Source organism: Aspergillus eucalypticola, assembly GCF_003184535.1.
Source record: "Aspergillus eucalypticola CBS 122712 chromosome Unknown BO83scaffold_25, whole genome shotgun sequence".
Taxonomy (NCBI): Eukaryota; Fungi; Ascomycota; class Eurotiomycetes; order Eurotiales; family Aspergillaceae; genus Aspergillus; species Aspergillus eucalypticola.
Genome location: NW_020290299.1, coordinates 406,285 through 428,566, shown reverse-complemented (window position 1 = coordinate 428,566; position 22,282 = coordinate 406,285). Strand labels below are relative to the sequence as shown.

General features: G+C 52.7%; 8 protein-coding genes and 1 non-coding gene across 9 annotated transcripts; 7 read left to right on the top strand and 2 right to left on the bottom strand.

Annotated features, from left to right (window-relative positions):
• Nucleotides 1-146: 146 nt before the first annotated feature.
• Nucleotides 147-1,933, bottom strand: BO83DRAFT_114183 (phosphoserine phosphatase SerB). The gene is made up of 3 exons (XM_025525956.1): nucleotides 989-1,933; nucleotides 672-929; nucleotides 147-601 (listed from the first exon to the last, which is right to left on the bottom strand). The coding sequence occupies exons 1-3, from the start codon at nucleotides 1,823-1,825 to the stop codon at nucleotides 287-289; spliced, it is 1,410 nt and encodes a 469-aa protein (XP_025384955.1). The 5' UTR covers nucleotides 1,826-1,933; the 3' UTR covers nucleotides 147-286.
• Nucleotides 1,934-3,085: 1,152 nt separating this feature from the next.
• Nucleotides 3,086-4,065, top strand: met16 (phosphoadenylyl-sulfate reductase (thioredoxin); the record flags this gene model as incomplete). Its single annotated transcript, XM_025535508.1, has 2 exons — nucleotides 3,086-3,257; nucleotides 3,317-4,065. 2 exons carry the CDS (start codon nucleotides 3,086-3,088, stop codon nucleotides 4,063-4,065), a joined length of 921 nt encoding a protein of 306 aa, XP_025384954.1.
• A 1,471-nt stretch (nucleotides 4,066-5,536) lies between these two features.
• BO83DRAFT_367447 (Zn(II)2Cys6 transcription factor) lies at nucleotides 5,537-8,134 on the top strand. The gene is made up of 6 exons (XM_025529760.1): nucleotides 5,537-5,809; nucleotides 5,865-6,305; nucleotides 6,368-6,606; nucleotides 6,667-6,801; nucleotides 6,864-6,954; nucleotides 7,011-8,134. The coding sequence occupies exons 1-6, from the start codon at nucleotides 5,544-5,546 to the stop codon at nucleotides 7,714-7,716; spliced, it is 1,878 nt and encodes a 625-aa protein (XP_025384953.1). The 5' UTR covers nucleotides 5,537-5,543; the 3' UTR covers nucleotides 7,717-8,134.
• Nucleotides 7,765-9,623, bottom strand: BO83DRAFT_114159 (cytochrome P450). Its single transcript, XM_025525955.1, has one exon. It carries the CDS (start codon nucleotides 9,474-9,476, stop codon nucleotides 7,812-7,814), a length of 1,665 nt encoding a protein of 554 aa, XP_025384952.1. The 5' UTR covers nucleotides 9,477-9,623; the 3' UTR covers nucleotides 7,765-7,811.
• Nucleotides 9,624-9,770: 147 nt separating this feature from the next.
• Nucleotides 9,771-11,297, top strand: BO83DRAFT_367440 (uncharacterized protein; the record flags this gene model as incomplete). The annotated part of the gene is made up of 3 exons (XM_025529759.1): nucleotides 9,771-9,846; nucleotides 9,901-10,061; nucleotides 10,107-11,297. 3 exons carry the CDS (start codon nucleotides 9,771-9,773, stop codon nucleotides 11,295-11,297), a joined length of 1,428 nt encoding a protein of 475 aa, XP_025384951.1.
• Nucleotides 11,298-12,339: 1,042 nt separating this feature from the next.
• On the top strand, nucleotides 12,340-14,389 carry BO83DRAFT_419758 (3-hydroxyacyl-CoA dehydrogenase family protein). Its single transcript, XM_025534895.1, has one exon. The coding sequence runs from the start codon at nucleotides 12,427-12,429 to the stop codon at nucleotides 14,290-14,292; it is 1,866 nt and encodes a 621-aa protein (XP_025384950.1). The 5' UTR covers nucleotides 12,340-12,426; the 3' UTR covers nucleotides 14,293-14,389.
• Nucleotides 14,390-16,764: 2,375 nt separating this feature from the next.
• sC (sulfate adenylyltransferase) lies at nucleotides 16,765-19,464 on the top strand. The gene is made up of 6 exons (XM_025531933.1): nucleotides 16,765-17,136; nucleotides 17,245-17,272; nucleotides 17,407-17,589; nucleotides 17,826-17,971; nucleotides 18,048-18,117; nucleotides 18,193-19,464. The coding sequence occupies exons 1-6, from the start codon at nucleotides 16,968-16,970 to the stop codon at nucleotides 19,319-19,321; spliced, it is 1,725 nt and encodes a 574-aa protein (XP_025384949.1). The 5' UTR covers nucleotides 16,765-16,967; the 3' UTR covers nucleotides 19,322-19,464.
• Nucleotides 19,465-19,671: 207 nt separating this feature from the next.
• On the top strand, nucleotides 19,672-21,655 carry BO83DRAFT_381182 (uncharacterized protein). Its single transcript, XM_025531932.1, has one exon. The coding sequence runs from the start codon at nucleotides 19,710-19,712 to the stop codon at nucleotides 21,450-21,452; it is 1,743 nt and encodes a 580-aa protein (XP_025384948.1). The 5' UTR covers nucleotides 19,672-19,709; the 3' UTR covers nucleotides 21,453-21,655.
• A 164-nt stretch (nucleotides 21,656-21,819) lies between these two features.
• On the top strand, nucleotides 21,820-21,891 carry BO83DRAFT_t219. The gene has a single exon. It is a non-coding gene; the product is annotated as a tRNA-Gln (tRNA).
• The last annotated feature ends 391 nt before the right edge of the window (nucleotides 21,892-22,282 follow it).

Genomic DNA, 22,282 nt, shown 5'->3' with positions numbered 1-22,282 from the left:
ACACATGCCAAATCCAGAACCTGGGGGCCAAAGAGAGATAAAAAGAGATAGATGTGTGTAAAAAGACGGATAGGGAAATGATATGGGAATGAAACGGAAAGAAAGGAACCTATCCAATAGTGCGCGGGAGGACTCCAATGACGGATTGGAGGAGTAGTAGTAGAGGACGCACCTGGCGACATGTCCGCATGCTTGTCGCCGAGCTGACTAGTGGAAGACGCACGTGTTCGTGTCTTTCTACTGATCGCTTGGTCACGGTAATAGATGCTCGGTAGCACATCTTCAACTACGCAATCAACTCGGAAATGTCATACTTGGTCAAGCCAAGGAGGTAGAGGATATCCACGAGGCTCTCGCCATTAAGACGAGTCGGTGCCTCGAGCTGCACCTTGCTCTTGGCCCGCCAGGCGACTCCCAGTCCCGCTGCGTGCAGCATGAGCAGGTCATTGGCTCCGTCACCAACAGCGACAGTTTGGGAGATAGGGATGCCATGCTCCGCGGCAATCGAGTGAAGAAGCGAGCGCTTCTGGCTCGCATCGATGATGGGGTATGTGGGGACCAGTTTGCCGGTCAGGGTTTGCGTCGTAGGATCGATCTCGAGCTAATCAGGGGATTAGTACTTGAGTGAAAATACAGAATATTATCGATGGGTCGAATGTCGCATCACATACATGGTTGGCATGCGCGTAGTCAAGTCCAAGTTGTTCGGCAAGCCACTCCGCAAGAGGCTGGAAGCCTCCACTCAAGACTGCCATTTTGCAGCCGAGGGTCTTCAAGGCCTTGCACAGTTCACGCGCACCTGGAGAGATGGTGATGACGGACTTCAGCTTCTCGAAGACGTCCGCAGGAACACCCTTCAGCAGACTGACCCGCTCCCGGAGAGATGCGGAAAAGTCCAACTCGCCGTTCATAGCACGAGCCGTAATTTCCTGCCATCAATATCAGTATATACAATACCTTGCCATCGTTATGCAAAGCAGGTACGAACCGAAACCTCCTTCTCCACGCCGATGAACTTGGCAATCTCATCGATCACCTCGTTCTGGATCAATGTACTGTCCATATCAAACACCACCAAGCGCTTGTGCCGACGGAAGACGCTCTCTCGCTGGAGGACGACCTCCACATTCCATTCACGCTCGAATCGCCATATGCTCTCATGTTTCCGCAGGTCCTCAAAGGTAAGGTAGTCCGGGTTGGGAGGAGGCGAGAAGGTGACTTCGACGACGCGAGGCTGGTCGTGACGATCCAAGCAGCGATGCGAAGTGTTGGTGCGCTGATACGGGGTCGGAAGGGTTTCGATGATTTGAAGGAAGTTGGTCAGGCAAAGCTGTGATACAAACGGGCCGTACAGATGGTCAAGCGGCTCCGGCTCTGGGGCGGGAGGCTCCCGTGGGATCTTCTCGATATCGACCGTCGGGGCGGAACCTACGGGTACCATGGGTGATGGCAGAGTTTGGCCCGATCCAACATGAGGGGAGGAATCGGGGTGCAGATGGGGATGGATAGGATCAGCAGACTTGTAGTAGATCGTAGCGACCAGCTGCTGTGTTCCAGTAGGCAGTTCATTGGACTGTTGGTTGAAGATGCTGTGGATAATGCCACTGTCGGTGACCTTCTCGGGATCGGGGCTAATGGGATTAGCTTTGACAGACAGCGCAGCAAACGCTGACTCGGGAGAGTTGCCAATCACGTTGCCGATGGTCTGAATGGGGGCAGAGGGTTTGTACTGCTGATGATCCTGGATGAAGGATGCGCTGGACAGGGTCTGTCGCAAGACCGGGCGCGTTGGACGGCCGTTGTTGGTGGGGTTGGGCGCTGCCATTGTGCCGGACTAGAGAGTTTTTGGCGCAAAAGAGGAGAGGAGAGTTGAGTGAGTGAGGGGTGCAAGTGGGATTCGGAGGTAGACGGAGATTGATAGCACAGGGCGAGTATGCAAGCAGCGGATGATCCTCAAGCAATCAACGGCGAATCCACCCGGTGGGAACAAAACCCTCGACACGCTGGAGCAGTCGGGAAGCAGAAGGGAGATGCGAGAGCGTCTAGACAAGGTCAAAACGAGAGTCTGGCTTTGAACTCAACGGCGAATTTCCCCTGCAGCTCCGATCGGCCGCACGTGGTGGGGGATCCCGTGCCCCTCGGTCACATGAGCCCGAGTCATGTGCCTTCACCGCCCGGCAGAACCAGGCCAACTTCTTCCCCACCCCAAGAAACATGAAAGATGGAGATGACGATGATATCAATCTTTGGGGAAGGGGGGATACATGGAGCAGAGCAAGCACACTCCAACTGCCACCATCGGTTCAGTATGACAAATAAGGGTCTATTCTGACTAGTCGCCAAGACAATGACAATGACACTAGATCTAGTTATCTACCAGTGTCTGACTCAAATCAGCCGGGTTTGTTTTCTAAGCAATTCCTCTCCTCCAGTCCGACGCTAATCATCAACTAGATCTACACCTCCCTGGGGCCAGAAAACAGACCGGAACAGGGATACCATGCCTTCATCAAGATAAGATGAGCAACGGCTACACGGACTTGCCGACCCGGATGAACTTTGATGCCCTTCGCCCAAGTTCTTCACTGTTCCAACTTCACTGTGGACCATGCTGGATTTATCAGCAATGGCACCTGCGGCGGTTGTTTCAGTGGATGAGCTAAGCGTATCCGGGTGCGCAGAGTCACCCAAAGCGCAAGTATTGCGTGATTTCCCCAGGACATGAGGAAATTAAATTTTTCAGCCCAGTCGCCCAATTGTGCAGGCGGTCACAGACAATGTCGTGATCGAGAAACGGCAGAATAAGCCGGCATGTATGAGGGACTGAGGGCAGGAAGAACGGGTGCCCCCGACCCGATGATGTCGTGATTGCCCCTGTCCTGTCTTTCTTTTATATCGGACTGGTCAGGTCGTCTCCATTGTGTTCTGTCTACATCATCTCTTGCCTCCCACATCAGTTCCAAGTCCTTCCGTCATCCCTCCAAGTCTGTCGAGCCATTACATATATACCCGCTTGTATTTCATCTGCTCGTCCTTGGGATTGACTTGTCTACCATATACCCTGTCATCCGACTCCTCATTCACCATGCCTGCGAAGACATCTGAGAACTACCCCTCTGCCTATGAGGCTGCCGACACTGCCACCGACTCTGGCTATGTCAGTGGTGGCTCTAGTGATGACTACTCTCCAGAAATCGTCTTCACTAAGCCTCACTTGAACTTCCTCAACAGACAATTGCAGTTTCTTGAGCCTCAAGGTCAGCATGGGTTGCCCCTTCCACGCGTCTCCAGGCCGAGTTGACTAACACAAATGCAGACGTCCTGAGATGGTGTGTCACCTCTCTGCCTCACCTCTACCAGACCACCGCTTTCGGTCTCACTGGTCTTGTGACCCTGGACATGCTGTCCAAGCTGGACGTGCCCAGACCCCAGATGGTTGATCTCATCTTCCTCGACACCCTCCACCACTTCAAAGAGACCCTGGATCTGGTCGACCGTGTCCGCCAGAAGTATCCTCTGGTCAACATCCACGTCTTCAAGCCTCGGGATCTCGAGACCGAGGAAGAGTTCGCCCAGAAGTACGGTGCCCGTCTCTGGGAGAAGGATGACCAGTTCTACGACTGGGTGGCCAAGGTTGAGCCTGCCCAGCGTGCCTACCGCGAACTCAACGTTCACGCTGTCCTTACTGGACGTCGTCGCAGCCAGGGTGGCAAGCGTGGTGACCTCGACGTCATCGAGGTTGACGAGGCTGGCCTGATCAAGATCAACCCTCTCGCCAACTGGACCTTCGAGCAGGTCAAGCAATACGTCCAAGAAAATGATGTTCCCTACAACGAGTTGCTCGACCGTGGTTACAAGAGCATTGGTGACTACCATTCCACCCAGCCAGTCAAGGAGAACGAAGATGAGCGGTCTGGTCGCTGGAAGGGCCAGGAGAAGACCGAGTGCGGTATCCACAACCCTCGCTCCAAGTATGCTCAGTTCCTTATGGAGATGGAGCGTAAACGTCAAGAGGAGGCCCTATCGCAGGCTCTTCAGACGTCCTTGACGACGTCTGCTCAGTAAAGGCCGCTTGTCTTCTTTCTCACCTTGCATCTACACTGGCGTTCGATGACCTGGGAGTTTTATTTGGAGTGGAGTTACATAGCCTTGTTGATTTTATTGTTTCAAAAAGAGACCTCATGGTATGGGAAAAGGAGGATTATGTTTTATGACATCTGGGAATTCAAAGGCCGCTCGTCAATCCTACTCCGATTGGAGATACTGTACATACAGGGTTGGCGGAGACTGGCAGTGATTTGCAAAAGACGGCTTACAAGCCAAGTACATTAATGACTTGCATGATACAAATGATTAGACTATTTTATTCTACTTTTCTTATTTTTCCTACATTAAGCTTGAATTGGACCCTATCTGTAGACTCGTGGAGTGTAGGACTGTGGGGTGGGGTGTTCGAACGTCAACCCTATCCGATATCGCACCCGACCCAACCGAATAGGAAGTGAATTGGCTACTACCTATGAATCCGTTGAAGGATATTTTGCTGATTCGGATCGCCCGGAACTGCCTATTGATCTTCTGTAAATCCTGATTGAATTTCTTCGATTCTCAACAAATACTCAACAGATGACCAAGACCCTGCCAAGACCATAGATACTACGTTGAGCGCCTCCGGATATAGTGCAGTGGGCTAGATTACCCCAGCCTGCGGTTGAGAATTGCTTGTTATCCTTATAGACCAACAACAGCAGAGCTTTTCCAAAAGATTACCTAACATGAATTAAATATAGTATGATTTAGAAGATTTAGTAGATTGGTAAATAGCCCGGATGTAATCCGAGGACCTGTGAATTTCCTGTTGCAGTTAGTTTTGCCGCTTTCGGCTTAGTCGTCTGATACGCCGTACTGTTATCATTGACCGTTCACTTCCTCCGAGTATATAAGAACCTCCTACTCTCTGGCCCTCCTTCACCTATATCTCTTCTTTTGATACTTGTAGATGCGGAAACTATAAACCACATGTGTCTGATTACAGGTGGGTTTGTTATTTTTATTGTACTGTTCTGGTTTATTCGTCAGGACAGCTATACCAAACCCAAGGCTATTATACTGGAGAGTAGTGCCTTGGCCAAGGATGCCATCTAATGCGGGGGATTGTACTGTATATGGGGGAGTAAAATAGTCCTGATGAGTTTAATAGTATTAATTAGTGCCAATCATATACAAGACATCTGCAGATATACAGTTAGGTCACTTTCTGTTTATAGCCTGTTGGTGATATAGCCATAATGTATGATGACTACTACTACTCACTACATCTCCTACCCTGATATAAAGCAGCGTTCTGACTCTTCCGTGATTTTGCTTGTTCTCATGTCAACTGGCAACTGATAACGCTGTATATCACGTGACATCATCTGGTAAGTATGTAGTGCCTCCGACGCCATCCGTCTCCAACCACTCACCAATGACAGTCTTCAAATCTACTCTCCGTTCGCTTCTACCGCAGAAAGCCATGGGATGGGTAGAAGCTGGTGTTCATCATGGCCGATAGCGCATATCCCTACGACACCAGCCTGGTGCGCGAGCTACTAAAGAACAAGCGCAAGACCCGCGGAATCCGGTCCTGTTTTCCCTGTCGACATCGCAAGGTTCGCTGCGACGGCCAAATCCCGTGCTCCAGCTGTGTCAAACGCAACCATCCTGAATTATGTCGTGTGCCGACTTCTTCTGAGGCCGGAAACGAGGATCATGCCCCGTTTCCCTCGACTGATGTTCCTCAGGAACCATTTCAGAACCTCCATTCGACGTAACTAAGAGGCCGTCCTCCATCTTCCCTCCCCAAACTAACACTTGCTCTGCAGGAACCTCGGTAGCGACAGTTCAGTCGCCGCTCCAAAAGGCCCCACAGTATCTCTTATTGCTCGCCTGGAGGCCATTGAGGACCAAATCTCCTCGCTGAAGGCCGATCTCTTGGCCACGGCAGCAACGGCATCCACGCCTGCCTCGCAGCCTAGTCCGCTGCCCGGCATGCGCGTACGACCTGCCAGCAGATCACCTGGTCGGTATCTTATCGATGATGCTACAGGTGCAACGATCTACCTGGGTCGACACGCAGACGCGCCGCTGGCGCTGGGCTATCGTCAGACAACGACGACGTCGGCGATGACGGGCGATTTCTCTCTGCAAGACGCCTTGATCAATCAATGCATGCCGCGGGCATACCCGTTTATCAACCTCTGGGGTGCGGGGGCGACCGTGCAAGATGTGTGCGAGACGCTGCCGGATGATTCAGATGTGATTCGGTGGGCTCCCTCTTCCTATACCCATCTCTGACGGAATGTGCGCTATGCTAATGGACATGCAGCTACTGGCAGGCGTATCAGTCTAAGGCCTATCCGTTCTACCCGGCGTTGGTGGCCATCGACGCGTTTGCGCAGGCACTGTTCGCCTTCTTGGACCAGCGGATGTTGCCAAACGAGGCGATGACGCCGGTAGAGGAGCCAAGCTCGTCTTGGATGGCGCTGCTGTTTGCTGTCCTGGCATGTGGGGTCCAGTTTTCGGATGATCCGATCCAGGAGCGCGATCTGCGGTCCAAAGTCTTTGGTAAGTTGACTGCTGTAGTAAGGGGAGTTGTATTTGAGCTAAAGCGCTGACAATGGGCAGTTTGCTCGTCTTTCCAGTGTCTGCGCATGTCCAATTTCTTCTACCAAACCAACCAAGACCAAATTCAGGCCATGGCCTTGATCGGACACTGCCTGCGAAACAACCTGGATACCAACAGTGCATGGATCCTCATGGGTAAGAGCTGCACTATTCCATATATAGTTCTTTACACGAGGCTTTTGTACTGACTGAGGCAGGTGCAACCATTCGGTTGGCGCAGAGTATCGGGCTTCATGAAGCGTCTCCATCTTTGCCAGAAGCAGAGCAGTTTGAGCGAAGCAGGTTGTGGTAAATGCCATCGAGCCCCCTCCCCTGTGTATCGTACGTTTTAACATGATTATCAGGTGGATGCTCATCTGGCAAGACACATTCCTCTCATTCACATACGATCGCCCCCTCAGCACAGCAACTATCTGTCCGATTCCATACAAGCACGGACCGGACGGTCTAAGCTTCCAGGAATGCGTCTTCGCAATCTGCCATCAGATCATCGAAGAAGCACGCCAGGAGACCACAAATGGCCCGCAGGATCCCTTAGAAAGAATGCACGAATCTAAACGCCAACTTGACGGCATCCGCGACGCCGCCGCCCCCTTCCTTGCCGATAAACGACGATGTGTCTCGCTGCAGGACCATCTCGAGCGGCTGGCGCTGGGTGTCCACCTTGGGTATGTGACCTGCCGAGCTGACCGGGTCTACCTGGATGGCCTGGATGGCGTCCCTCCAACCGGTGTAGCTGTCGATTGCGTGCAGCGCGCGATGCAGGCCATCGAGAGCTTTCTCGATCTCCACCGATACTCAGCCAGCGTGTGCCGCTCCTGGGCCTTTGTCCACAATGCGGTAAGCTGTGCCATCACGCTCAAAAGCCTCAATCACATACCACCCGATGAGCGGCACAAGTCAGATCTCCTCTTACAGCGACTGATAGCTGTGCTCGAGAAGGAGGAGAAAGACTCCGAGTGGTGCGACAACGACACCAACGTGCGTTACTTCGGGCCGTACTCGAGGGCTCTGAAAGCCCTGCGTGAAACTTACCACAGTGCCAGCTGACTACGTACTTGCTGATCTGGAAAAGTCATAGAACATCTATTTTACATTCACGAATCATCTTGTTCATCAGTCTATGTACAAAATCCCCTTGTCAATCACACGCGGCGCTTGGCCCGAACGTAAAAGTTCAAAGGCCGGATGAGCTGGAACTCAGGATCGTAATCGATGGCCTCTTGGCCGTCGCGTACGAACTCATACCGACTTACCAGCTCTGCTAGCAGGACCTTCACCTCCAGCAGGGCAAAATTGAAACCGATACAGCCGCGCGGCCCCGTCGCAAACGGTACATAGGCGCAGCGGTGGCGGTTCTTGACCTCGTCTGTGTCCCAGCGATCCGGGTCGAAGCGGAAGGGATCGCGCCAGATCTTGGGATTGGTGTGGATGGCATACAGGGCAGGCACAATGACGCTGTCAGGCGGGAGGCGATAGCCACCGGGGAGGACAACGTCGGTCTTGGTGGTGCGGCCAGGCTGGAAGGAGGCGTTGTGCAGCCGCTGCGTCTCCTTGACGAAGCGGTCCATGTACGGCAGACTGTGTGCCAGGTCCGGCGTCCAGGCTGTCTGGTTGCGCTCGCCTGCAGCGCCCACGATACCATGCTCTACCAGCTCTGCGTACAGCCGGTCCTGCGTACCCTCGTACGTGACGAGGCAGTAGATGAGCCACGACAGCAGCGCCGATGTCGTCGTGAAACCAGCCCCTGTCACAATCAGCATGTTGGCCAGGATCAGGGGCGGCGGGAAGTGCGCCCCTATCTCGTCGACCGCGTGCAGCAGGTAGTCGACGACACAGGTAGCAGACAGCGCGGCGTCGGCCATGGGTGCGTCGCTGCTGGAGGACTCGGCCATCACCGTGTCGACCTGCTCCTGTAGCAGCGAGTAGATGGTGTGCTGGACGTGGCGCAAGCGGGCCGGGTCGCCGAAGGGCAGGTGGCGATACCATTCGCCGCGGGCTGTGATTTTCTTGTTGAGCGAGAGCAGACTGGCAATGTTGGTGACGATGGGGTGCAGCGGGCTGTCAACGGCATTGAAGTGGCCGAAATCCTTGCCGAGAGAGAAGCGGCCGATGGTCTGGGATGCCAGTTTCACCATATACTGGTAGACATTCCAAGACTCGTCGCGGGCGTCCAGCTCGTCGAACACTGGTAACGACTTGCGCGCACACTCCTGCATCAGCCCCGTGTAGTGCCGCACTGCCTTGGGCCCCATGGCTGGCGGCAGGTACTTGTGCGCCAACCGCCAATTCTCTGTCTCCGTGTCACCGATGAAGATGGCTGTGTTATCTTTGACGCCCCAGAGCGGATGATCAGAGTTGATCTTCTTGGTCATGTATGCTGACTCGGCGAAGCACACTGCCGCCACTTGCGGATCGTCCGTCAGGTAGATCGTCTTACCCATGTTGGTTGTCTTGATCACGGGCCCATACTTGCGGAACAGCCGGTAGTGGTTACCCAGGTGGTCTGGAAAGATTTCATAGAAACTGCCAACAAGCGGGAGGCCTGGAGGGCCTTGTGGTGCCTGCACGGCGTTGCCATCGATACGCAGGCCGACGGGGGAGGTAGTATTCGTCGCGGCTGCGAGAACCTCAGACACCGTCGTCAGAGTATCATTGGACGCTGTGTAGAAAGACATGCCGGTAGGCTGAACGACGTGAAATACACCCCCGACGGCGCGTTGGAGGTCTTCGAACTTCCAGAGGCTGTCGACTTCCAGGCACTGCGCTGTGGTGACGGCGTCACCAACGAGGTAGAAATGACACTGCATGATGTGGAGAATAAATGTGCTTGAGGACAGCAGACAGAATTGGTCTGACAGGCACAACTTTTATATTCAAATTGAAGGCGAGAGTTGACCTTTACATCTCCGATAACTGCTTAGTGCTTGGAGACACTTAAGGGCCACCTCCGGACATTCGTGCTAACCTCGCACGAACTTCGGCCGAGGTCTCCGTCTATGCGTGCACGGGTGTTCGGAAACACCACACTTACGATGTGGACAATATTTATATAGTATGAACTGTCTCTGCGAGATTAAACAGCCTACGACACACAAACCACCATGGCGACGTTCACTCTGGATCAAGTGCAGAAGCACAACACCGCTGACGACCTCTGGATCGTCCTCCATAACAAAGGTCAATCACTTAACTCTCCTGCCTTGCAGAACCTCGAGTTAACCATCGACACAGTCTACAATATCACCAAGTATATAGAAGACCATCCCGGTGGAAAGGAAGTCCTCATTGAAGTTGCCGGCAGCGATGCCACTGAAGCTTTTGAAGAAATTGGCCACTCGGATGAGGCGCGCGAGCAGCTAGAGCCCTACTTTGTTGGCGATCTGCCTTCTGAGGTACTACGCTCACCCTAACCTCAATACATACTCTAACTTGTCTAGGAACAAACCGAAACTGTGGAGATCTACCGTCCAACCTTTGAACAGGTGTCACAGTCCGCTGCTATCGACGTGAAGAAGACCTCATGGGGATCCATCCTGCGCACGGCAAGCAAACTGGGACTTGGCGGCCTCATCGGCACAGCCGTCGTAACAGCCTATAACCGGGGCATGACGCCCTCACAGGCCCTCCAGGTCGTGCAATCGGCGCTCTCCTTCATCCAACTGCCACGCGGCACTGGTAGCGATGGCAGCAGCCACTTCTGGCTAGGTGCAGGCATCTCCAGCATCGTTCAATTCTCCGCCACAGTCGGCCTGGGCCTATGGGCGTCGACGAAGCTGGATGTACAGCAGGAGTTCACACACTACGCACCACACCGACCATCCAAGTCAGCACATCTGATGCGTCTCCCCAAGACAGTCACCACCATCTCGAGGCCGAAACCTCTCGACCCGCGACAATGGCGACCCTTCACCTTGACCCAGAAGACAGAGATCGCCCCGCACGTATACCACATCGTGTTTGCCCTGCCAAACCCCGACAGCATCCTAGGCCTCCCAACAGGACAGCACATTGCCCTACGTGCAACAATCAACGGCACCAGCGTCGCACGCTCATACACCCCTGTATCAAACAACAACGACCGCGGCCGCATCGAGCTCCTCGTGAAAGTCTACCCACAGGGCGCAATGACACAGCACCTAGCGCAGATGAAAGTGGGCGATACCATCGAGATCCGCGGCCCCAAGGGTGCCATGCAGTACTCCCCGCGGTATGCCAAACACATCGGCATGATTGCCGGCGGAACCGGCATCACCCCTATGTACCAGCTTATCCGCGCCATCTGCGAGGATCCGACAGACACTGATACGCGCGTCTCACTTCTGTATGCTAACAACACCGAGGAGGACATTTCGCTTCGCGCAGAGCTTGACAAATTTGCCCGCGATCATCCGGATAGGTTTCAGGTGCATTATGTGCTCAGTAAGCCTGGGGATGATTGGACAGGCTACCGGGGCTTTGTGACTGCGGAGATGATTCAGAAGCATTTGCCTATTGCTGGACCGGACAGTAAAATGTTGCTGTGTGGGCCGCCGCCCATGGTGGGGGCTATGAAGAAGGCGTTGTTGGGTTTGGGATGGACTATGCCGGGCGCGGTGGCGAGGGCTGGAGATCAAGTGTTTTTGTTCTAGTAGCTTAGCTGAATAATTCGATTTTAAAAATACGTTTCTTTCTTGCATCCATAGAATTACCGAATCAAAAAGCCGCTTAGCCGCTTCGCCGCGCTTAGTAGCCACTTCTTCCTATTCAACCATATCGCTAGTATAGCAAAGATAACTTCACTTCCTTCCCTAGTCAGTCCTACATTAGTATCACAATCCCATCAACTCATAAAAGCTGCCAATACAGCTGTTGATCTATACAGACCTAGCGTCAAAATCACTTCCTCGCTACTCCACAAGTAAACACCCGGCTACTTGTCTCTGAGGCCTGAATACCATTTCCCTTCCCCATAAACTAAGTAGTTTCGTCACTTCCAGTAGTGACTTTGTAATCAAGTACATATAATGTGCTTTCTTTTTGAATTGAGCCTAGCCTAATGTCAAAATTATACAGAAATTACCAACACCTATGATGTAGAATAGATGAGCCTTCCTTCCTTCCTTCCTTTACCAATACATCATTGCAGTCAGTCAACTTCCCCCCCACCACCCCCCCAAGTCTATTATTCTAAAGGCAGTATAATCCGGCCTCAGTATCCCACACTAAACTGCACCCAGGACCCTCCAACACCCCCAAACTCATCCGGCAAACCGGCATACCAACAGAACAAACCTCCTCAAAACTATCAATCTAGAATACTGGACGGGCCGATAACCGGTATCCCCATATAATCTGGTTAACTATACGTGGACTGGTTTGTGGAGCTCTAGTTATGGGAATTTGGTTCTGGTTCTAACTGGCATATAACTATCTCCGAAGTGTATCCGTTCCGAGTCCGAGGGTCTCCGAGAGGTTCCGTGGCGTGTCCGATGGGTTTGGGGGTTCGGCTTCCCGGCATCGGGAGTGTATATGCTATTTACTACCTTTTGAAGCAGATGTTTGGGAGGTTGGAGAAGAGAAGAGTAGTAGTTTTGGGTCGTGGTACTGGACAGGATTCTTACTGGTAGAGGGTAATTTAGTATATAATGTCCTCCTCCCACAGGTAGATGATTTTCCTGTGCTGTGCCCTATCGAACACATTTATCTACTATTTCATAGATCTGCACTTGTACTACTTACTAAATCTCATTGTCCAATCTACTACAACAAAAATATACAATGTCTACAACTACAACTATCCCCCACCCTTCCAAAACTCGCCCCATCGTCATCATCGGTGCTGGCGTCCTGGGCCGCCGTATGGCCGCTGTCTTCTCCTCCGCCGGCTACAGCGTGCACATCAACGACCCATCGCCTTCAGCTCTCGAATATGCAAGAAACTACGTCTCAACGCACCTTCACGAATTTACTACCCATACCCCAAAGTGTCCTCCCCCTCCAGGCCAAATCTCAACCTTCACCTCCATCCCCGAAGCAGTGTCCACAGCCTGGCTCGTCATCGAAGCTATTCCCGAGAACCTCCCTCTCAAGCAATCTCTCTTCGCCGACCTCCACGCTCACAGTCCCTCAGACTGCATTCTCGCATCTAACAGCAGCTCCTTCAAGTCCCGCCTCATAGGGGCCCATCTACCCCCGTCACGACGAACCCTTCTCCTCAACATGCACTTCACTATGCCGCCGGCTATTCGTACCGTGGAACTCATGACCTGCGGGGATACAGATGAGCGGGTATTCCCTATGCTAAGTGGGGTGCTGACTGAGTGTGGGGTTATCCCCGTGACGGCGAGGAAAGAGTCCACCGGTTTTATATTTAATCGGCTCTGGGCGGCGATTAAGCGTGAAATACTGATAATCCTGGCGGAGGGGGTGAGTGAGCCAGCTGAGATTGATCTGTTGTGGAGGGAGATGTTTGGCCAGAGAGAGAGTTTGCCGCCGTGTCGGTTGATGGATGCAGTGGGGTTGGATACGGTGGCTAATATTGAGGAGAATTATGTGGAGGAGAGGGGTCTGGATGGGATTCTGACGGTGAATTGGGTGAGGGAGAAGTTTGTGAAGACTGGCAGAGTGGGGAGGAAGGCAGGAGGGTTGGGGGGATTGTATCCGCCGGAGTTGGAGGTGGATGGGGAGAAGAAGGAGGAGGAGGGAGAAAAGCCTCTGCTCTACCTTCTTGATGTTGGGCTGGGAGCGAATACTCCTGATATCGAGAATATTCCTGTGGCTGGGAGGATACTGAAGTTCCAGCCGGGCAGGGCTGGTACTGGCACGCCCGTCCCCATCGTCATGGGCCAGTCTCTCCCTGATGGTATTGATGTGTCCCAGACGGCAGGACGCATCTTCTGGACGAACATGGGACGGTCGACATCCACTCATGACGGCTCCGTGCACTCAGCCACACTAGATGGTCAGGATATATGCACCCTACTCCCAGCCGGGAAAGTGCATACACCCAAGCAGCTTGTTGTCGATGATACAACGCAGCATGTGTACTTTTGCGATCGCGAAGGGATGGGCGTGCATCGAGTGCGGTTTGACGGGTCCGGGCATGAGGTGCTGGTACAGACAGGAGCACTTGACAGTCCCGCCCACCGCGGAGACATGACCCGGTGGTGTGTGGGAATTACATTGGACCGAAAGAATGGACATGTGTATTGGACGCAGAAAGGGCCAAGTAAGGCTGGGAAGGGCCGGATTTTCCGTGCTGGTTTGGAGATGCCAGCTGGCCAGACAGCGGAGAGTCGGTCTGATATTGAACTGGTATTGGAAGGATTACCAGAGCCGATTGACTTGGAACTAGATGAGGAGGAGGGATTTCTGTATTGGACGGATCGGGGGGAGCATCCGTTGGGGTGTTCGCTGAATAGGGTCAAGATTGTTAGTGATAGCGGTAAGGTGATGGATGAGTCGAGGAAAATCCTGGCGCGGCATTTCAATGAGCCTATTGGGTTGAAGTTGGACAAGAAGGGGAAGAAGGTATATGTTACTGATTTGGGAGGAAGCTTGTATATTGTGAACTTGAAGAATGGGGAGAAGAAGGTGGCATGGAAAGATGAGGGGTGTTATACTGGAATTGCATTGTTAGTGTAGTAGAAGAGTTTTGACTATTTTATGTGTTCGACAATAGAGGGTTTGGATGCTTTTCTCAATGTATTCGTTGAAGTCACTTCCGAGGAAAAATCGTCGCATACTAATGTTTGCTTGGAGACGATGGGGTTCGTCGCTAGATCGGGACATGAGTCACCAAGGGAGAACTATACACAGTCGGACGATTCGATGACTCACGTCCTGTCTTAATGTGGCTAGAGAGCTCAGGCTCTAGGCGCACGTCGGGCGCAACAACCTCCGCAGCTCATCTGTCTGCCTAGCCACATTGGTACCCTTCGAATCATGGTGACTACAGAGGGAGTTGATTTTTCTTTATTTACATTGTAATTCCCACACTTACCTACACATATCTACACATTCCATTGTGCCTCTCTTACTTGTCCTAAGCCTAATTTATTATTTCTATGGAGAAGGCATTTCACAATATACTTGGGGAAAATAGCGATATCATGAGTGTCAAGCCATTCACTCACTCGCACTCCTCACCTCCCTTCGGGAAAATCTTCCGCATCACATAATACTTCCGGAGAATGAGTAAATTCACTTTGATACGACAGTTCCAGATTCCTGGCATATGAAGGGATGTTAAGTTTTCTGTTGTGTTTCATTTCAACCTTGGATACGTGACAGGAAAGTGATCTTATCTTATCAATCTAATCAGTACAACCTTATCAGCGGCAGGAGAATGGGTTTGTTGCTTCTCGTGCGAGAGATTCTAGGTTGATTGTTCTGCCCCATTTTCTTTTATGTAAGAGTATGGGGTTGGTGTTTTACGTTCTAGATTCGAATATGCTTAAGAATTTCTTGGAAGGGCGGCTTATGTGCCACTGTTTCCCCAGGGAACGTGCACTTTCTCGCTTACTTTTTAGCTTGGATTGTTGGACAGTTGGGAGCGCTGGTTGATTAAAAAGGATTAGCAGCAGGATCGCAGGCACTCAAATTGTTAAAAGACTGCTTGCTTGGTTTGGGCCCTAGATTTACTATTTTGCCTGCTTATAGATCCTCAATCGAAGTAAGTTAAGGCTTTCGGCCTTATGATTCATGCATGACAGGTGTTGTGGCCCGACGATGCGGTGTAGGGCTATACTAGTTGGTTGCATCATTTACTTCCAATTATCGTCATTCTTGGCTACACCACAAGAAAGGATTGCATACGTCTGCAACCCCTCCCGCTCTTTAAGAGAAGCCACATCCCGCGCTCCCGGACCCTGAGACCCTGAACTAAAATACGATCACGTCGTGAACAGTTCCACAGCGGACCGACGCAAGTCAGATGAGTTCGTGATATACTATGTGTGCGTGGAGTGGCTGTTCAGTGTTACCGCCTGGATGATGTCGGCAGACTCAACACTAGCACTAGGTGCTTGTCAAGCGTTCCCCGGGCTACTGCTTATTCGAGACGAGTGACACAGGTCTTTTACTAGGCGAATTGACACTACTAGGAAAACCTTGACTGACATCTCCGCGGATACTGCAGCTGGCTGAGAAATCATTATCAGATTTTGATCTTCTGGTTTTATTCTTCCGTTGTCAGGGTGTCCCAGCAGCAGGTCGCTGCTTAGGGCAAGCGGGTCACCTGAGCGACAGGGCGGAACCGGTGCCAAGGAGGGACTAGGCCTCGGCTGGCGTAGTCAATCACGCAAGCCGAGCTGGAGATGTCGTGATCCCAGCACGTGATTTTTTGCGGCGGCGATTTTTTTGAAACGCGGCGGACGACCAAGGAAATCGTGTTTGACTGGTATGTTTCAAACCCGTTTTGCCGGCTCGGCCTGACATGTACAAGAAGGATCGGAACAAACTTTCTATCTGAGAAATGTCCACGCATGCGATTGACATCTCGCATACGCTGGTGCTTTACTTAAACGGCAACTATTCTGTTGTCGCCCCTGAAAATCATGACTTGTTCTGGGCTCCGTAGACCCAGCGGGGGAAATTATGTGGCTTTCAACATGAGGTTGATGACGACGATTGGGGGGGGCAGCGATTATCCCCCGTGGTTACGAGGGCCGCCCCGTATCTCCGAGGAGAGCCCATCCGCCATCGGAGGTACAAACGTAGTTCCAAGTTCAAGTATAGAATAGAGGCGTCGGCTTAAGCGCCCGCCCTTCTAGAAGGCCCTAAAAATAGAGAACTTATGAGGATAGCATGCTGGAGACAAGCGATGGCGCCATCGCGCTGGAATTGAGCAATTGCGAATGCGACGTGTGTGCAGCCTCATCGGGGGGGAGGAAAAGAAGGACAGACAGACGTACGACACAAAGGCATACGTAGACGCTCTTCGTACCAAGAGTCCGACAGCTCCACCACCTTTCGACGAGACCGCAGGACAGATCCCGATGGTTGATTTGGCTGGAATGGAGAACTTGACGGTCGTTGGAGAAAGCATATTGGTCATCGCTGGAGTCCCTCAATCTCCTGAATTGCTCGAATTGGATCATTGCCTTGGTTGCTCCGCTGTTCCCCTCTTGACCCCTTCCTGAACTTTTTTTTCCCTTTCCACTCTTCATAAACTCCATTCTTCTTCCTTCTACCCCCCTCCACTCTTCTCTTTCTTCTTTATAATCCTCTGGGACCCTCCAGACCCTCTCCTGTCCTTCCTTTCTTTTCTCATCACATCTTTGCTTGAGTGGAAATCCATCCCTCATCATCCTTTCACAATGGCCAACTCTCCCCACGGTGGTGTCCTTAAGGACCTTCTCGCCCGCGATGCTCCCCGCCACGACCAGCTGGCTGCTGAGGCGGAGATTCTCCCTGCCCTCACTCTCACTGAGCGCCAGCTCTGCGATCTGGAGCTCATCATGAACGGTGGTTTCAGTCCTCTGGAGGGTATGTTGCCAATCATCCTACTATCTCCGTTCTGGTTGCCCGCGACTATCCGTCCGCTTGCAACCGCCGCGGGGTGAAATCGTCAGTCTTGGCTAACTCCGGGCGCAGGCTTCATGAACCAGAAGGACTTCGACGGGTATGCTCCGATTTCTCAAACCCCATCAATCTACGCCAGTAGTCCTCGAAGCGACACTAGATTAACAGGAAGAGGACCTGTTCAACAGGCGAAAGTATTTGGGGGACATTTAGCTAACATCGGTTTTCGTTCAGTGTTTGCGAGAACTGCCGTCTTGCCGATGGCAACGTTTTCTCTATGCCCATCACCCTCGACGCCTCCCAGAAGACCATCGACGAGCTCAAGCTCAAGGCCGGCTCTCGCCTCACCCTGCGCGATTTCCGTGACGACCGCAACCTGGCCATCCTGACCATCGACGACATCTACCGCGCTGACAAGTGAGTGGAGCCCCTCTTTCCTCTTTTCCTTGTGAATTTTTCCGTACGAATGGGAATCGCGGGACCTTGGCGATCGCTATATCTCTGACTTGAACGGGGCGTTCTTGAAACGAGAGATTGGCATCGCCGGCCTTGGTTTCCCACGGGCGGAGTTCACTAGCCGTCGGGGATTTTGCAGATAGTGGGTCTCGATGACGCGGATGGGCTAACGATGTGCTTTTCACCCCCTAATTTAGGCAAAAGGAAGCCAAGCTGGTCTTTGGCGGAGACCCGGAACACCCTGCCATTAAGTACCTGAACAACACTGTCCAGGAGTTCTACATTGGTGGAAAGATCGAGGCTGTCAACAAGCTCAACCACTACGACTATGTCGCTCTTCGCTGTATGTCATTGCCCGTGCGCGATCCTTGCGACCGCCTCCCGATTCATGTACTGACCGCGCGGGCCTCCCAATTTAGACACTCCCGCGGAATTGCGTGTCCACTTCGACAAGCTCGGCTGGTCCCGAGTTGTCGCTTTCCAGACTAGGTACGTGTGGCCGAGACCAGCTATAGAGCACCCGTTATGATGCGCGCGCGACCTTACGACTAACGGCCCTCTCAGAAACCCCATGCACAGAGCTCACCGTGAGCTGACCGTCCGTGCCGCTCGCGCCCGTCAGGCCAATGTCCTGATCCACCCCGTCGTTGGTCTCACCAAGCCCGGTGACATTGACCACTTCACCCGTGTCCGTGCCTACCAGGCCCTCCTGCCCCGCTACCCCAACGGAATGGCGGTCCTGGGTCTCCTGGGTCTGGCTATGCGTATGGGTGGTCCTCGTGAGGCCATCTGGCACGCTATCATCCGTAAGAACCACGGTGCCACTCACTTCATCGTTGGTCGTGACCACGCCGGTCCCGGTAAGAACTCCAAGGGTGAGGAGTTCTACGGTCCTTACGATGCTCAGCACGCCGTCGAGAAGTACAAGGACGAGCTCGGCATTGAGGTCGTCGAGTTCCAGCAGGTCACCTACCTGCCCGACACCGACGAGTACCGCCCCAAGGACGAGGTCCCCGCTGGTGTCAAGACCCTCGACATCTCCGGTACCGAACTCCGCAACCGCCTCCGCACCGGTGCTCACATCCCCGAGTGGTTCTCCTACCCCGAGGTTGTCAAGATCCTGCGTGAATCCAACCCCCCTCGTGCTTCCCAGGGTTTCACCATCTTCCTTACCGGTTACATGAACTCCGGCAAGGACGCCATCGCTCGTGCCCTGCAGGTCACCCTGAACCAGCAGGGTGGACGCTCCGTCACTCTGTTGCTTGGTGACACCGTCCGCCACGAGCTCTCCTCCGAGCTGGGCTTCAGCCGTGAGGACCGCCACACCAACATCCAGCGCATTGCCTTCGTCGCCGGTGAGCTCACCCGTGCCGGTGCTGCCGTCATTGCTGCCCCCATTGCTCCCTACGAGGAGTCCCGCAAGGCTGCCCGTGAGGCCGTCGCTGGCTCCGGTGGCAACTTCTTCCTCGTCCACGTTGCTACTCCCCTGGAGCACTGCGAGAAGACCGACAAGCGTGGCATCTACGCCAAGGCCCGCCGTGGCGAGATCAAGGGCTTCACTGGTGTTGATGATCCTTATGAGGCTCCTGCTAACGCCGATCTCACTGTTGATGTCTCCAAGCAGAGCGTCCGCAGCATTGTCCACGAGATCATCCTCATGCTTGAGAGCGAGGGCTACTTTGACCGCAACTAGATTAGCGTAGGCGCTTGGGAAAATATTGGATTTTATTTTGCGTGATACAGGTCGGATTTCGGAACCCTGGGAGGTTTTAGAGGATCTATTGCTCTATAGAGAGATTTTGAAATAATATTTGATTCCCCAATACAACTTCGGAGATTGTATATCAAGAAAATTCTTTCTTTCGTGAAGTCTTTGTAGTGTGTCTGTCTCCTTAGGCCTTAGTTAATTCCCTGGTAATTAATACTGTCAACTGGTGGGTTCAGACGGGCCGACCTGCAAACCACGCAAACACGCACCTGCACCTGACTTGGGTTGTTCTTCCGCCGACGACATCGTGACCCGTTTCTAGCACCAGCAGCTCTGCGACAAGCATCACAGAATGCTACCCCATCGCATTCCAATGCCTCGAATACCGGGGTCAGGTCGCTTGCTGCGACCTCCCATTCTACGCAGCGCCCGCTATCCCTCCCGCTCCTTCACCCAACAGTCTCGTCGACAAGTCATCTCCCCGCCTTTAGGTCGGCCTCAGCTACCTTTCCTCACATCCCCGGCAGGCAGTCGACCTCTTCCGCCCTTATCCTTACATCTCCGACAACATTTTGCGCGACTGGTATCGACCGAGAGTCGTGACTACTATAGGCGACGCATTTCCAATGGACTCAAAATCGGTCTTTCATTCTACGCCATGCTGGTGTTGTTCCAGGTGATAAAGTTGGGCGTATACCAGGAGGACATCGAACACAAATGGCCAACACCGCCGGAATGGTCTTGGAAGAGTCGGTGGTGCTTGCGCTCGGCACAGGCACTGCAGCATCCTGAGCAGATCGGCAAGCTCATGACCAATTGGCCCATGGTTGCGGGATACCTGAAAGATCTGCTGGAGCGACTGGAGGATCCGGAAGGCGAAGGAAAGGGCATTATGGAGCAAGAAGATGGAGGATTTCTGGTCGAAGGTGTTGGGAAAATGGGATACGATGTTTCTGCGAAGAGTGAGCCGTGGAGACGGGGCTACTTCCAGGCTCTGATGGGAGCTGCAAAGGCCGCGGAGAGTCTGGAGGGCTGGTTGACCGATCGCAAACAGCGTATCTCTGCTCCTGCGGAGTATGTTGTTGGCCCTTCGAACCCTCGCCCAAGGCCGATGCCCGCTGGACAGCAAGCTCCTCTAGAGGAGAACTGCGAGGCTGCTTCTCCTAGTCCGGAGAGCTTCTACATGAAGATCCTGACGACGCGGGGCTTCGACACAAGACAAAAGGTGGAGGCAGCGCTTTCATATGCGGACTGGCTCGATTACAAAGGATTGAAGAGTACTTCGCGCGATATGTACAGCTGGGCTATGGATATCGCGGCCGCCGGATCGTCCGTGGATGCCACAAAAGTCGTAGATGTGAAGACAGGCGTCTTGAAGAACGACAGCAAGTTGTTGCCATCTGAGAACATCATCCGTGTGTCCACAGCCCTCGCCGTTCACCACGCCAAACAGGGCGACCTGCCTAATGCGCTGTCCATCTTCACCTCCGTGCTGAAGGCCCGTCGGTCCCTTCCCGCAGCTTCATCCGACTCGGCTCTCCCGTTCTTCCCCTCTCGCGCACCCTCGGGCAATGACCCCTTCCGCGCCCTATTCAATTCTCTCAAAACCGTCCTCGTCCCCGTGGAGTACCCGCCCCCTCTACCGTCAGGCGACGAACCTCCTCAACGAACCCCCACTTCCGTCTGCGACGAAGCCGGCCTCATGACCTACATCGGTGAGATCATCTACGCCTCCTCTTCCAAGGAAGGTGGTCTAGCATGGACCCGCGACGCTGTGGACTTGGCCGAGGCTACTATCTTCGAGCTCGGCACTTCCGAGGAACTCCGCGAGCCTCGCGACCGCTGCGCAGACTGTCTGCGCGTCGGTATCGGAAACTGGAAGACCATGGTCTCCCAGCTGATCAAGCAAGCCGAAAAGGATGAGCAAGAGACCATCGAGAAGGCCAAGAAGGCTTGGTATGGAGGCCAGAAGCAGATCGAGGCCAAGACTCTCGAGAGGAAGAGATGGGAAGCCGAACGCTTGATCCTCGATGACCGGACGAGAAGACTCCGCGACTTTGTGGACGACGATACGGCCTTGAAGGGAATTGCGCCCAATAGCTCGCTTTTCACTTAGGCGTAGTGTCTGGTAAATCTTCCTGGTTTGTCTGGTGTCATTTTGTCGAATCAATGCATGGAATCGAGGAGTTGAGGCGAGGACATCTAATCATCATCATCTATCTATCTATCATCATGAATAAGCGCAATGGGTTGTCAGGGATAGGGTAATTTCTCTTCTCTGTGTATAATTTACAAGTTTCTTCAAAATGTACTTTGAAATACCAAAAGCTAGTCATTATATTCTCAATCCTGTATACTTCATTTACTCCATCCAAGATCCAAGCTCACATAGGACCTACACCCCCTCGACCCATTGAGATAACATCCCTGATTCTCATCTCACCTTGATAAGAGCATTGAAGGAACAAAGTATCACAACAACAGGTTGTGTAGTGTAATGGTTATCACTCTGGATTCTGATTCCAGCAATCCCGGTTCGATCCCGGGCACGACCTTTTTTGCTTTGTTCATATTATCTACTTCTCCATTATGCGAGTCGCATTTAATGTTATCGATTGATTGTGCTTTGATTTTGATTCTATTTTATTCTATTTATTAGTTTTTTTCGTTGTTCGTTTGTTTCTTTCCAGTTGGATGGTATCCAGAGTCATATTTATTCGCGTTTACTCGTAGATATGTATCAAGGGATTATCGAAGGTGATGATGCAACTACTACTGTCCTGGGGTGGGTGCTTTGGACTGACTATAGTGGTACTGAAATTGTGGCAGTTAGATATTTGGCTGTACTTGGAAAAGGTATACATGGGTTACTAGTAATGGCCTGGTCCTGTTAATAATGGTATGGGGCTTGGTACTATGGAGCAGATAGAGATGGCAAGCGATTTA

Excerpts from the sequence above, each read along its gene's own strand:
- sC (XM_025531933.1), top strand. The coding sequence starts at position 16,968 with ATGGCCAACTCTCCCCACGGTGGTGTCCTTAAGGACCTTCTCGCCCGC. Across the intron at positions 17,273-17,406 it reads AACCAGAAGGACTTCGACGG|TGTTTGCGAGAACTGCCGTC; the intron begins GTATGCTCCGAT and ends GTTTTCGTTCAG. Across the intron at positions 17,972-18,047 it reads CGACTATGTCGCTCTTCGCT|ACACTCCCGCGGAATTGCGT; the intron begins GTATGTCATTGC and ends CTCCCAATTTAG.
- BO83DRAFT_381182 (XM_025531932.1), top strand. The coding sequence starts at position 19,710 with ATGCCTCGAATACCGGGGTCAGGTCGCTTGCTGCGACCTCCCATTCTA.
- BO83DRAFT_114183 (XM_025525956.1), bottom strand. The coding sequence starts at position 1,825 with ATGGCAGCGCCCAACCCCACCAACAACGGCCGTCCAACGCGCCCGGTC. Across the intron at positions 930-988 it reads GCGTGGAGAAGGAGGTTTCG|GAAATTACGGCTCGTGCTAT; the intron begins GTTCGTACCTGC and ends TATTGATGGCAG. Across the intron at positions 602-671 it reads ACTACGCGCATGCCAACCAT|CTCGAGATCGATCCTACGAC; the intron begins GTATGTGATGCG and ends TCCCCTGATTAG.
- BO83DRAFT_419758 (XM_025534895.1), top strand. The coding sequence starts at position 12,427 with ATGTCTACAACTACAACTATCCCCCACCCTTCCAAAACTCGCCCCATC.
- BO83DRAFT_367447 (XM_025529760.1), top strand. The coding sequence starts at position 5,544 with ATGGCCGATAGCGCATATCCCTACGACACCAGCCTGGTGCGCGAGCTA. Across the intron at positions 5,810-5,864 it reads TTTCAGAACCTCCATTCGAC|GAACCTCGGTAGCGACAGTT; the intron begins GTAACTAAGAGG and ends CTTGCTCTGCAG. Across the intron at positions 6,955-7,010 it reads TTTGAGCGAAGCAGGTTGTG|GTGGATGCTCATCTGGCAAG; the intron begins GTAAATGCCATC and ends CATGATTATCAG.
- BO83DRAFT_114159 (XM_025525955.1), bottom strand. The coding sequence starts at position 9,476 with ATGCAGTGTCATTTCTACCTCGTTGGTGACGCCGTCACCACAGCGCAG.